The following is a 14,046-nucleotide window of genomic DNA, read 5'->3' on the forward strand; positions in this document are numbered from 1 at the left end:
TGCCCTCCCTCCACGCTGCCCTCCCGTCCACGCTGCCGCCCGCCACGCTGCCCGCCCGTCCACGCTGCCCTCCCCTCCACGCTGCCCTCCCCCACGCTGCCTCCCGTCACGCTGCCCTCACCGTCCACGCTGCCTCTCCCTCCACGCTGCCTGCCCGTCACGCTGCTCCGTCCGAAGCTGCCCTCCCGCCGCTCCTGCCCTCTTCCGCCATGCTGCCCTCTGCCTCTCACGCTGCCTTCCCCTCCACCGCTGCCTTCCCCTCCACGCTTGCCCTCCCGTCCCGCTGCCCTCCCCTCCACGCTGCCTTCCCTCCACGCTGCCCTCCCCTCCACGCTGCCCTCCCCTCCACGCTGCCCTCCCCTCCACGCTGCCCTCCCCTCCACGCTGCCCTCCCGCCCACGCTGCCCGCCCGTCCACGCTGCCCTCCCCTCCACGCTGCCCTCCCCTCCACGCTGCCCTCCCGTCCTCACGCTGCCCTCCCGCCTCCACGCTGCCCTCCCCTCCACGCTGCCCTCCCGTCCACGCTGCCCTCCCGTCCACGCTGCCCTCCCCTCCACGCTGCCCTCCCCTCCACGCTGCCCTCCCGTCCACGCTGCCCTCCCCTCCACGCTGCCCTCCCGTCCACGCTGCCCTCCCCTCCAACGCTGCCTCCCCTCCACGCTGCCTCCCGTCCACGCTGCCCTCCTCCACGCTGCCCTCCCCTCCACGCTGCCCGCCCGTCCACGCTGCCCTCCCCTCCACGCTGCCCTCCCCTCCACGCTGCCTCCCGTCCACGCTGCCCTCCCGTCCACGCTGCCCTCCCGTCCACGCTGCCCTCCCGCCCACGCTGCCCTCCCGCCCACACTGCCCTCCCGTCCACGCTGCCCTCCCGCCGTGCTGGGCAGCCCTCGATGCAGCTGTGGACGTGGAGGGCAGCCCCTAGCAAAACGGGGCGTGTCGCCCTGAGCTGCCCTCCAGCCCCACGGCAGCAGCAAGGGGGGGATGTTTTAAAACCAGACGCATCTTAGTTCCCGGGGGGCTGCCAGAACAAAGCTCCCCATGCTGCCCCCGCTTCTGGAGGCCGGGGGTCCCACGTCCAGGGCTGGGCAGGCCGCGCCGCCCCGTGACCCTGTCCCCACCCTGCCCTCCTCCCTGTGACATGACCCGTCGCGTCAGGCTGGGGCCACCCCTAGCGAATTACCCTTGAACGTGTCTTTGGGGACAAAACTCAACCCTTAACAGGTTCCCTCCAAGAATTTTTTTAGAATCTTGCTGCTAAAAATAAATTTTAGTTCAGTTAATTTTAAATAATGGAAAACTGCTGATTTAGTCCAATTCTCTCTTTTAAAAGTCATTTTTCCATTGTAAAATTATATAGCTTTATGATAGAAAATTTGGAAATACAGAAAATAGAAGAAAAAATCAATTATATTCCTAACACCAGTGATACTTTATTTACAGCCTATATTTTTCCATGACTATATTTTATGTAGTTATGCTTTATATATTATGCAAGAATGTTTAAAAAAATAACTTTTTCTTTTTCACCGTGCCTGATTATCGCACAAATATTGAAAAGGCCTCTCTTTATACTGAGACCAAAATCCAGGCTCAGAGGCCACGGGCACTGAACAGTTTATTTTGTAGGAAGCGTTTGAGGTCCTTCGGCTTAACCAACATAAGTAATATTGAACCATTCTTTCCTGGCAATGTTTGACTTCAAAATTTAAAGAATATTTTTCATTTAACTTAATGGAAATTCAATAGACAGAAATTTTAGCACAGTCACATAATTTTGACACATCCATCAATTGACAACAAAAACTTAACTTTTAAAATGAAATCAAGTGTTAAGTAAGAATTCTGCCATTTCTCTAAAATATTCTGAAGAATGCAATGTGTTTAATTGGTGAAGTAAAAAATATAAGCCTGACGGTTGTGTGCTTTTTCTAATATCCACCAACCTCAAATTAGGAAGGATTAGTTCTCCATTTGAGGATCAAGCAAACTAGGGAGGTGAATTAAAAGGAAAACTTTCCGAGTATTTAGACGGGGACTCAGGACGGGCGTAGGGACTCACCACCAACTGTGTCCCGTGACTGGTGACATTCGAGCCAACGCGCGGGGGGCTGGGGCCGTAATACGGAGAGAGGGAAGGGACGGAGGGGAGACGCCGCGGGGCCCCGTCTCCTCCACTCCCCAGGACAGCGGCGTCCCCGAAAGGCTGATCGTCCCCTTTGCTCGGCATCTCCCACCCTCCCTGAGGCTGAGCTCACAAATGGGGGGATGGGGATGCGGGAAGCACCTGGGGGTCACAGTGGGGAGCACCTGGGGGAGTCACAGCAGGGGGAGCACGTGGGGGTCAGCGCGGGGGGAGCACCTGGGGGTCACAGCAGGGAGCACCTGGGGGGTCACCGTGGGGGGAGCACCTGGGGGGTCTCAGTGGGGGGAGCACCTGGGGGTCACAGCAGGGAGCACCTGGGGGTCACAGCAGGGGGAGCACCTGGGAGTCAGCATGGGGGGAGCACCTGGGGGTCTCAGTGGGGGGAGCACCTGGGGGTCACAGTGGGGAGCACCTGGGGGAGTCACAGCAGGGAGCACCTGGGGGGTCACAGTGGGGGGAGCACCTGGGGGAGTCACAGCAGGGGGGAGCACCTGGGGGTCTCAGTGGGGGGAGACCTGGGGGGTCGCAGTGGGGGGAGCACCTGGGGGGGTCGCTGCAGGGTCTCCACCTGTCACTACCTTCTGGGCCTTCATGGGGTCAGGCTCCACCCCTTGGCACCCCACCCTCACGGGAGCCCCTCCTGCTTCCATCCACAAATATGGAGGTGCTCCCGGGGTGCTGCTCCCCATTAGATGTGCTGCGAGGGGCCTTGATCTGGTGGAATTTGCCTTCTCAGCGCCCAAGTTTGATGGAGCCGGAATCCTGGGGCCGCTGCTGGGACACAGAGCAGCGGGGATCCCAGACCCCCAGGCCTGGCTCACGGAGAGAACCCAGGTCAGTTGAGGAAGGGGAAGGAAGAAACGAAAACAGAAGAAGCAGAGCACAGTGAAGCGGAAAAGAGCAACAAAGAGGCTCACAGGAGGTACCTCAGAAGATGCTTTTATAAAGTGGCTAATAAAATAGATCCATCTCCAGCAAGACGGATCAAATCCGCGAGTGAAAGCAGCGAGCGGCCAGATCACATGTAAAACACAATCCAAATTACAAGGAAATAATGAGGCTGAGACCAGGGGATGACAGACAGTAACATCGGCCATCTGTGAGGAGAGATTTCCTTCTTTTATTTGTGCTTTTTGGTATTTTCAGCTGGTTTTAATTAGTGATTATGAACGGTGTTTATGATAAGAGGAAAAATATTGTTTGAAAGTTGCACATAAAATTTGTATTTTTTGTCATTTTTAGTATCAGCTTCCCAATCAAAGATACCGCAGAGTCTAAATTCAAAGCGAGTGACATTTCTGCTTGTTGGACAGTGGTTTGGGCAGCCGGGGGGGCTGCCTGGAGGAGCTGGCACGAGGCTGAGTAAACTGTCGGTGCCCCCGAAGCCGTCAGAGGCAGGAACACCCTATGGCAGGCCCGTGGGCAGCCCAAGCGTGACAGCGGGGCAGCCGCGGTTCTCTTTGCGTTAAAGTTCTAGGGCGTTTCCCTAATTAGACTTTCTCTCTGAGACTGTCTGGGCTGACGGGGCTTTGGGGAGAAGGTGAACGTTAACATAAAGTAACTTCTTACCTCTTTGGGATGGTGTGTCTGATTGGTTCGAGTGCCCCCACCTCAAAGGTGAGAGAAGACGGGGCTTAGAGCTGGGCCCTCGCGGCACAACCCGGGGCCAGGAGTGGACGGAGAATGGATGGGCCACTGCGCGATGGCGCCACCTGCTCTGTGCCTCGGGCCCTTCTGAACTCTGCTGGGGAGGGGCTCCTGGGGGGGCTCCTGGTAAGTGCCCCTGGTGAGTGCTCCTGGAGAGGGGCTCCTAATGAGTGCCCCTGGTGAGTGCTCCTGAGGAGGTGCTCCTGGGGAAGTGCCCCATTGAGTGCTCCTGGGGAGGTGCCCCTGGTGAGTGCTCCTGGGGAGGTGCTCCTTAGGTTTATCCTCGCTATATGAGAAACACACGGCTACACCGCGCAGTGACCAGGCCTATGAGACTGGGGAATGTGAACGAGCATTTCTGTAGCTGTTACCAGGAGAGGCTGGTGTCTTTGTGAAAAGGGAAGGAGTCAGTGTGAAGGGGCTGGGGTCTCGCTGCCGCCCGTGCTGGCCTGGGGGGTGGTTTGGGGCCGAGGAGGGGCCCGTGCAGCCCCAGCCCCAGCTGAGCATGTGTGAGTTGGCAAAGTCTCCTTCCTGGCGACCTCTGTGGGGAAGCCACTGCCACAAAGGCATAAATGGGTGATGATTGGGGAGATCAGCCGTGCTCCCCGGAGTCGCGTAGCCTCGACTGTGCAGCTGAGCAAGGCCTGTGCCTCCGGGTGCCACTGCCCTCGCCCGTGTCCCCTGGCACTGCTGCATCCAGAGACCCCTGTGGCCCTGAAGCTCCCTCGGGTTGAGGCAACACGCAAATGAGGAAGCAGTTTGGAGTGAGGGACGGGCCTGCGGTCAGGACACCCCTGTCTCCCTGGGGAGGCATGGATAAGCTCCAGACGTCAGGAAGGACCCCATCCCAGGTGGCCACCCTGCAGAGTGGATTCCAAAGTGGACGGGGCCTGCTCCGATGGCACACACCCCCGGGGGCAGGGGTGGCAAAGGGATGGGAAGGGAAGGAAACTGGAATCACCCCGCTCCTCGGCCACCACCCCACTGTGCCCGGGTTTCACGTCCTCTTATTCTTGACCTAGGGGCTCTGGCGGGGGCCCCGAGGGGCGCTGGTCCACCCCCCAAGCGAGGCAGCAGTACCCGGCCCGGGCCGGCTCCTGGAGCTGACCGGCTCTGGGCAGCCCTGCAGGACCTGCTGCCCCCTTCCTGGAACCCCGAGGGCCGGGTCTGCTCCCTGCAGGGGGACGCCTCTCAGCACCCGAGGAGTTCTTTCCTGCAGGGATCCTCCTTCACCCTTGGCCAGCTCGGCCGCCCCCCACTGCGCGCCCTACCCAGGGCCCCGGGACCCCCGCTGTGACCTCCCCCAGGGCTCCCCCACTCCCAGGGCCCTGGGACCCCTGCTGTGACTTCCCTCAGGGCCCCCTGGCCGCACCCCCACTGTCACAGGGGTGGGGGAGGCTCCAGGGAGGGGCAGGCGGTGGGCCACCTGGGTCGGGAACACCCCTAAGTGGACGGCCAGGTTTCCCTGTGTTTGGGGTTGTAAGTTATCCCCGGATCCCTGCTGTTCAGAAGCAGCGTGTCCTTGCCAATCGGCTTAGCCGCCCAGTTCACGGCCTGTCACACGGGAGGCAGGTGCCGTCACTGAGGCCTTTGTCTCCCTGGGCTGCAGGAAATCCTCTGGGTGCAAGTCTGCCCTGTGGACAGTCCCCGGGACAGACTCAGATGGGAGTGGACATGTGCCCCTGGACGCAGCTGTCGGTCCTGGGCCTGACCCTGCTCCTCCTGCTCGGCTCCGTTCCCTCCACACGGACAGAAAACCCCTCGGCCCTGGACAGCAGTGCCCCGTGGGGTCCAGCCCTCCTGGCCCGAGTCCTGGGCGTCCTTCCTGTGGGGGAGCCCCTGGCCTTGAACCACTCGAGACGCTTCGCCAGGACGCTGCTGCAGAGAGCGGGGGGTCCGGTGAGTGTGTGTGTGTGTGCAGGGGTTTCCGGGGCGCCTTCCGAACAGGGCAGAGGGCTCTGTGGCCGCCTGCTCAAGGAAAGCTGCCTCTTGGTGACGGCGCGGCTGCCACCGCTCGCAAATCAACTCCTTTTCAGGTCCAACAAATCCCTCAGCGTCCTGCCAGCACTCGGATCAGGGAAAAGTCCTCGTTGGAGGGTTTAGGCATCCTGTAACCCTTCTGCAAGTTCAGAGGTGTTTATGGGTAAATGTGACCTTTTAGTCTGCTCTCTGATTTACAGATCCTTTTACTGAGCCACAGTGACCCTACTCAGAAGGATGCTATTTGGTTTCCGTGGCATAATAATGGCCTAATGTTTGTCTAAAGCTGACTTTTTAAATATTTTCTCCTGGTATTGATCCATGTTCTCTAATATTTGGCTGGCAGTGAGTTAATGAATCGGGTAATCCTTAGGAGTGAGGCCCCTGAGGCTGGGGGAGGCAGGCCTTGCAGGAAGAGCTGAAATTGGAGCCCCCCCCCACCTGATCTACAGGTGAAGCCAGCCCTGCTGCCCAGCAGACGCACCTGGGAGGGCTGCTGGGATGGCCCGAGCCCGGCCCCACCCTCGGGAGTTGCTCCTGAGCTTCCGGAAGCCCCCCAGGCTCCTTTAAGGTGAAGTCAGGTCAGGGTGTCACCTCTCAGGTGGGGAGGGGCCGCAGGGGCAGAGGTGCCAGGCTGGGAGCCCAGGTCATGAAATCCCAGCGACTAAACGGCCTCCACCGTCTCCCAGCTGACCACTGGGTCCTTTCAGAATGACCCCGCCAAGAAGTGAACAAATAGATAAAAACAAACAAATAAATAAAACAGAAACATATCGCAGTCCCCAAAATAAATGTTGGCAAACTTTCCAGGCCATAGCTCTGGGAGAGACGTTTCCTGGCTGAGGGTTTGTTTTTTCAGGACAGAAGGGTCTTGCTCTAGCCAAGAGAATTTTTCTCTACTCTGTAAGAATAATAAATAATTTGAAAATTATTAAAAATCCCAGTGGTTCCCAGAGAAAACATGTCTCGTACTGGGCAAGTCATCTGTTATGACATTAATTCATATATTTGGCAACGTAAGAAAAAAAACGTCCCACGGGGGCTAACCAGGAGCCTTGTCTCGTGAACTCCCCTGAGGATGTGCTTCCGGAATGTTCTCCTCTGGTGACGCACAGGGCCGTGTTAAGGCTGGTGGAATATTAGTTTTGCTCAGGGGAATGTAAACATGCAAAACTGTTCTCCGGTGTTTTGGGGGAGGGAGTTGTTTTGCACTCACTGTTTTCCTGTGACCTTCTCGAGGTCTGGCCGATTCCGCTTGTGTTGGAGTTGGTTCCGTTCCTGGGAAGCGGCCTCACCTCCCGCTGCTGCTCTGGCTTCTCTGTGGCAGAGGCTGAGGTGGGACGGGCTGAATCGCGCCTTGGCCGGCTCGGGGGGCTCTGGCTCCTGGAATCCCCCCCAGTGAGGAACCCCTCCGGCCTCCCCGTCCCGTGAGAGCTGCTCAGACGGCGATGGCTCCACGGACCCCAGGCCGCAGCTGGTGGCCGAGCCTTTCGTCTCTGTGGGGACTTGTGCCCTGAGGGTCAGGGCTCAGGCCAGGAATTCCGTGGTAAAAGGAGAGGCCGGGGGGAAGCTCAGGTCCCTAAGTGTCTGAAAAAGGGGCACGCAGGGTCTTGAAGGTGGAGAGGGAAAACGTTTCGTTTTTATTCTAAGTCTGGGTCAGGTGGAGCGTGTTTGTCATCACTGGAAGTATTTGAGAGTCCTGTGCACGTCAAGCCGTCCATCCAGGCCGTGCCCGGGTTCGCGCGTCGGTGCCCGGCTGTGGCTCTGTCGCCGTGGCTGAGGCAGTGTGGGGACGGGCTGCGAGGGGGCGAGTGAGCCCGAGGAACGCACACCCCCCGCCGCCGAGCGCAGGTGGAGACGGGGGCCCCGCGGCCACACGTCCGGTCAGCCCAGGGTTGGGGCCCGGAGCCCGTGTCCTTGCAGGGCTCTGAACCACGTCTCAGAACCCGCTTTTCCCTGGGGCCCCCAACGGGCTTGTGGGGGGGGTGCTCCTGCCTCCCTGAGGGGTCCATCTTTCCCCCTCCCCACCTTTCTTCGCCACGTTGCCTTCTCAGACGAGCGGGGCCCGGGAGCCGCCTGTGCTGGGGGAGCGACCCTCCCGCTGCCACCCAGCTGTGCCCCCTGTGCTGTGGCCAAGCCAGAGGCTGCTGGAGCCCTGCAGAGCCGGGACCTGCCTCCCGGGACCCTCGTTCTTGCGGGAGGGGGAAGCAGACAAGAATCTCCTGAGAAAACTCAAGTGCTACCGGGTGCTGCCACAGGGGCCAGCGAGCCCCTCGCTGTGGGGCGGGTCCGAACCAAGCTGGGCTGCCCAGAAACCTTGCTCTGATTCCAAGAACTCGTTGTGGCGAAAAGGGGGTGCAATGTCTCACTCACAGTTTTCAAGTTTTGCTTGCGTGTCAAAGGGATCTTGTCTTGGGAGAACATTACAGATAGAATCAAGTCCCCGATAAAGGCACATCAGGCCCTGCCCCGTCCTGGGGGGCCACCTGTCACCAGGACCTCAATGGATGGCCCTGGTCAAGGCAAGGCTGAAAGAATCGGGGGGCCCTGGTCCCACACTGCTGGAGTCCTCACTGCAGAGGACGTTTGGGCACAGGAGGCTGCAGACGGGATGGGGACGCCACGAAGTGAAGCAAAGGCTGAGTTGGGGTCCCCGGCCCCCACCCAGGACCTGACAGTCCGGCCGACACCTCAGTGTGGACTTGTGACCCCAGAACCCCAGAACTGAGACGATAAACGCCTGTGGGCTGAGCCGCCTGGTCTGTGGGTTTGTCACAGCAAACTAAGACAGGATATAAAAGTAAAGAAAATATATTGTTGATGTTAATTGCTGCTGCTTCTTTTCACTATTCACAATGTGGCGGGTTAGCAATGACACACGTGGCCCACATGGGGGCTGGCGTGTTTCTGTGGGGCCCACCGGGCTCCCCTCTTGGGGCAGGTGGCAGGATGGCTCCCCCGAGGCGGCACCGTCAGCCGAGAGCTGAGAAACGAAGTAACAGGAGCCTGGTGAGGAGAGCTCGGTGGGACCCACAGAAAACCACGGGGGCAGGTTTAGCGGGAGTGGGGGACAGTAGTCAGGTGCCAGGGCATGGAGAGATGCAGGAAAGTGGGAGGCATTAGGATTTTATCCTGAGTGTGATGGGACATCCCTGTAAAAGCCAAGAGTCCCCCGTTCTCCTCGAGACAGCAGACCGACACCTTGGGGTGGCAGCAGACACCCTCTGGGGGCCAAGGGCTCCCCAGGAGGCACCTCAGGTTAGGCATTGCACGAAGACCTTCCGTGCGTCTGACTGCCTGCGACTTCCCCACTGACCCTATAACAGCGCGGAGGATGGTGGCCCTTCGTTCCTGGGACCACGTGCTGAGGTCGGTTTCTTTTTCTCTCGTGTGCTCAGTGCGTTGAACCGGACACTCTGTTGCAAATAGCCAGAGGGGGCCTTGAGGACGGGCTCCGAGAGGATGTGTTCCGGAAGGTTCCCCTCCTCCTCCTCTACTACATCGTGCACCAGGAAGAGATCTGCTCATCGAGGCTCAGCATGGGCGACAAGCCGTATGCGTTCTACCTGCACAGCCTGCTCGGCCTGCGGCAGGACGAGGACCCCCGCTTCCTGTCCCGGAATGAGATGGACGACATCCTGGCCGTCACCAGGAGGCACTTCCACAGCCCCCGGAGCCAGGTGAGCGTGGCAGACTGCTGGGACACCACAGGGCCACACGCCAGCCTGTCCCCAGGACACTGTGAGGGGGGAAGGGTTGCAGGCTTCAGTTATGGAAGCTGACCTGCTGCTTTAGGCCGAAGTCAGGAGGGCAGGTGGCCGGTGGCAGGGGGCTTGGACCCAGGACTTTCCTGTCAGATTCCAGGAACTGAGGCTTAGAGCAACGGTGCTTTGTCCGTGTTCTGGTTTGCTAAAGCTGCCATTTTGCAAAACACCAGAGACGGATTGGCTTTTATAAAGGGGGTTTATTTGGTTACAAAGTTACAGTCTTAAGGCCATAAAGTGTCCAGTGTAAGGCATCAACAATAGGGTACCTTCACTGGAGAAAGGCCAGTGGCATCTGGAAAACCTCTGTTAGCTGGGAAGGCACGTGGCTGGCATCTGCTTGCTCCCAGGTGGTGTTTCAAAATGGCGTTCTCCAAAATGTCTGTGTCAGCTTCCAAAGGCCATCTTCAAAATGTCTGTCTCAGCTGCAGCTGATCCTTCTGTCTGTGAACACTTTTACAGGACTCTAGTGATTCAATTAAGACCCATGCTGAATGGGTGGGGCAACACCATGGAACTTATCCAATCAAAGGTCTTGCCCACAGTTGATTGAGTCACATCTCCATGGAAACGCTCCAGCAATAGTTCCAACCTAATCAGCACTAATACATCTGCCCCCACAAGATTGCATCAAAGAACGTGGTGTTTGGGGGGACATAACACATCCAAACCTGCACAGTCTGCTTGCTGCCTCTTCCGGCTGCAGGGAGAAGGAGATCAGAATGGGTTGGTGAGAGACAACTTCATCATCGGTCATCTCTCTGGAGCGGTTAGCCATGAGGCTTTAGGGCCCCACCTGTGCTGCCTCTTGATGCCGATTCAGTGGAGCTGGAGACCCAGCACCCAGCGTGCGTATGTCCAACCAGCCTCTGGTTGTCCAGTGCAGACCGCGGGCACCTGGGCTGCGGAGTGTCCGTAAGAATAAAACAATTCAGCCTCGGCACCCAGAACTACCGTATCCATCTTCATCCAACACACACTTGCCGCCTGTTGCTGGGCCTCAGCCCGGTCATTGGCTGGAGGACGCCACCACCGCTGGTGCCAGGGAAGGCCCTTCAGCCCCTTCACCAGCTCAGAGCTCTGCAGGCAGTCCACTGGAACTCCTGGTTCCGACCTGAGGGTGCCGGGTGCCAGAAGGGGCTGCAGATGGACCCAGCACAACCTGCTTCTCAGTCCTGGCCTGCACAGGACACGGCCTCCCTGGGCCAGGCCACAGCAGCCACCCAGCAGGGCTGGGGAAATGACTGCACCGTTGTCTGTGTTGACCTGGAATGGAACTGTCCACCATCCCTCCATTCCTCCTGGTCCAAACTGCTCTGGGTCCCCGCTCCTGACTCGACGTCTCTCTCCCACCCTGTTACCCACCCTCTGCTTGCCGTTTCCATGGTGGCTACACGGAGGTCAGCCCAGGGCTCGCCCCCAGCCCTGCCTCATGGGGGGAGGACAGCATCCTGGCCACGTGTGGTTGGGATGCGCCTTTATTCAGTGCCACGTGGAGACCGTCCGTGCTTTGACAGCTTCCATGAAGAGCTCACGTGTGCATGAGGGTCATTCCCAGTTAGTTCGATGTGTTCTTTTCATCCTCAGAATTTCTGGCTCCTCATCCTCCAGATTTACCAAAATTGTAGTAGCTGATTCTCAGTCTTCCACTCCACTTTCCCCACAGCTCTGAACAGGCTCTTGCCAAGCTCACCAATTACAAACTTTTTTTAAAAAATAAATCCTCTGTGACAGGAACGCAGTATATAATCTCCTTCATAGCCACACTTTCCCCTCCTCTTCATAGCCAAGCTTCGTGAAGGAGCTCTCTGTGCTTCTTCTCTCACTCTGTGGCTCCTCTACTTTCCCCTTCTCAGCCCTGTATGTTTCACTTGCTCCCTCACGATTGTCAACTCCTGCCTCCTTGGAGCTCTCCCGGATTCCCTCCTAGAATTCCATCCTCCCAACCTCCCACATCCCCTGCCCGCCCCCTCCTCAGCCCCCATCTCCTGGTCTTCTTGCTGCCTGGCTCCTCTTGCCCCTCCGTCGCCTAAGCCTTGGTGTCCTCCGAGGCATCCTCTGCTTTACCTGCTCCGGCTGGAGATGTGGCCGCACAGCTTCACACCCTCTTAGATGTGGTGCAACTTTCAGTTCTAATCTGAACCAGGTTTTCCTTTTGAGCCATGGACTCCATGTGTCTACCAACATATCAGAAATCTCTATTTGGATACATTCCAGGCACACAAAACTGAACATTAAAACCAGCTTTATTCCCGGGCCTGTCCTCTCCTGGTGTTGCCCTCGTAGTCCTGGGGACATTTGGATCTACTCGGGCTTGGATGACTCTGCAACGTCCTGGTTTTCTTTCCATCTCTCTGGCCACCTGTCCATCTATGCGGGCTCCTCTTTCCCTGCAGCTTTTGAAAGCCAACATCCCTTAAGGCTTGGCCTTACCCCTGCCATTCCAGAAGCTTCCCCAGGCTGGATCATCTGGGTACCAGGTGCACTCAAGAGTGTCCCTCCACTGCAGACCTCTCCTCTCAAGTCCAGAGCAGTATATCCTGCATGACTTATTTTTAGGCCATGACGAAGGCACCTCATGCTTCACAGAAGCAGAATCAAGGTCATACATCCAACCCTCTTGTCTCATTCCACACGTCAGTAAATGGCACCACCATCCAGTCAACGACACAGCCGGAAATTTAGAGGACACTTTGACTCCACCCCCCTCCATCGCTGATGCAGATCCAAGTCCTATTGCTCGTCAAGAGCTCTCACCCTAACCTGTTAACTCGTCCCCGTTATCATCACCACCAGCTTCTACCTGAACCGTGAGCAAACACCATGAGCTTCTTTCCGATCTATTTGTTCTTCACCGTGTAGCCAGAGTGAATTTGTCAAAATACAAATCTAGTCATACAACCCCATTCTCATCCCTTGGTTGAGATCCTCCTTTGACCTCCTGTCGCCTTTAGGCTCCTTTCTATGGTCAACAGACCCTCAGCTTACCCCGTCCCCCTCATTCCCTCTGCCCCAGCCCCTGCCCTTCCACTAGCCATGATCCCTCCTGCCTCGGACGTGTCACACATGCTGCTCCTTCTGCCTGGAACGTTCCTTCCTCCACACCTCCGGCTGGTCTGTGGGTCACACTCTCCTGGAAGCCCCCCTGGATCTGCCTCCTCCCGTAGGACAGGTGTCTATTTCTCACCTCCACTGTCCGTGGGCCTCTCCTCCAAAGCCATCGCCAGAGTTGTGCTCTTACACCGGCATTTGCTGTGTTAGTGGCAGTACTAGGGCAGGGACACATCTGGGTTTGGTCACCGTTGCCTCTCCAGTACCGCAGGAAGCACTGGGCACATTCGGTACTCAGGACACATTTTGGGGGTCGATGGAAGGCTGTCCAACCCAGAGACTCGAGTCGGGTCTGACCCTGGGCTCTGCTGCACGTTTTCCACTTTTGTGTACCCGCTTCAATGTACCAAAAATATACCCACTTCTTCCACTCTCTAACGCCACCACTGTAGGGCAGGCAGCTCCTGGAATTACTTCATAACTTCTCAGCCAGACTTCCAGGCCTTCCACTCCACTCTGTCGGTCCATCCACTACTTCTACCAGAGCATCATTTCTAGAACAGACCTAAGGTGTTATTCTCTTCTTTGTCTCAGTCAGTGGCTCCTCCAGAGCCTTCAGGGGACATTTTTTCATAGTGTTAAGTTTAAGGTGCTCCTCGATCTGGGATTTGCGTCGTCCGGCCTGTGCTTCTCAGGCTAGAGAGGCCCTGGGAGCAGGACAGCGTGCACTGCCTGTCCGTCTGTGTGCCGGCCGCCACGTCCCACACCCGTGCTCTCCTCCAGGCTTCCCCCAGAGGTGGTGGTGCTGACCGTCTCTACCCCGGACGGATAGGAAGTTTCACCAGGTTACTCACTCGCCCGAGGGTGCCCACTCGGGAGCAGGAGAGAGGGCACTGAAGTCTCATCCGCTGCTCCAACCACGGTGCTGCAGAACCAGCTGGGATGAGTCAGGAATCCTGTCACCATCTGTGCTTTGATTCGCTTCCATCTGCAGGGGAGGAGGCCAGAGGGCACCGGCTGGGGTCGGGCCTGCAGCGCGCGAAGCTGGACGCTGCCCTTTCCTGCCAGGAGCTCTGTAAGGCAGGTGTGAGAATACCCACCCAGAACGGCTTTGGGAGAATCGAAAAAGAGCAAATCTATAGATGGCTTAGGTACTGCCAGGCAAACACACTCGGTAATCTTTAAGCAACAAATGGGAATTCTAATGGAAGGCAAGGTTCGAGCCTGACAGATGCCCACAATGAGGGGGACGCATTGTGCACACACGAGCAGGCAGGGACCCTGTGTCATCTGGACTGCACACGCCAGCTTTGGTTGGAAGTCAGCGCCCACCAACCTCGAGACCACGAGCAGACTGTAAGGTGCAGGCTGCAGCAATGCCAAGCAGCCAGGCTGGGGAGAAGTCGAGGCAGGAGATGGACTGGAGCCATCGGTGGAGGCTACACTCGACACTGGAGAGAG

The 14,046-nt window shown here is 57.8% G+C and overlaps 1 protein-coding gene across 1 annotated transcript in view; it reads left to right on the top strand.

The window, feature by feature from the left end:
- The first annotated feature begins 5,464 nt into the window (after positions 1 to 5,464).
- SLC39A12 (solute carrier family 39 member 12) overlaps positions 5,465 to 14,046 on the top strand; it is a 58,242-nt gene continuing 49,660 nt past the window's right edge. Inside the window, exons 1-2 of the mRNA XM_037837377.1 lie at positions 5,465 to 5,689; positions 9,169 to 9,450. Of these exons, the coding sequence (XP_037693305.1) occupies positions 5,465 to 5,689; positions 9,169 to 9,450 (507 nt within the window). The remainder of the gene's footprint in view (positions 5,690 to 9,168; positions 9,451 to 14,046) is intronic.

This window comes from Choloepus didactylus, chromosome 5, assembly GCF_015220235.1.
Source record: "Choloepus didactylus isolate mChoDid1 chromosome 5, mChoDid1.pri, whole genome shotgun sequence".
Taxonomy (NCBI): domain Eukaryota; kingdom Metazoa; phylum Chordata; class Mammalia; order Pilosa; family Megalonychidae; genus Choloepus; species Choloepus didactylus.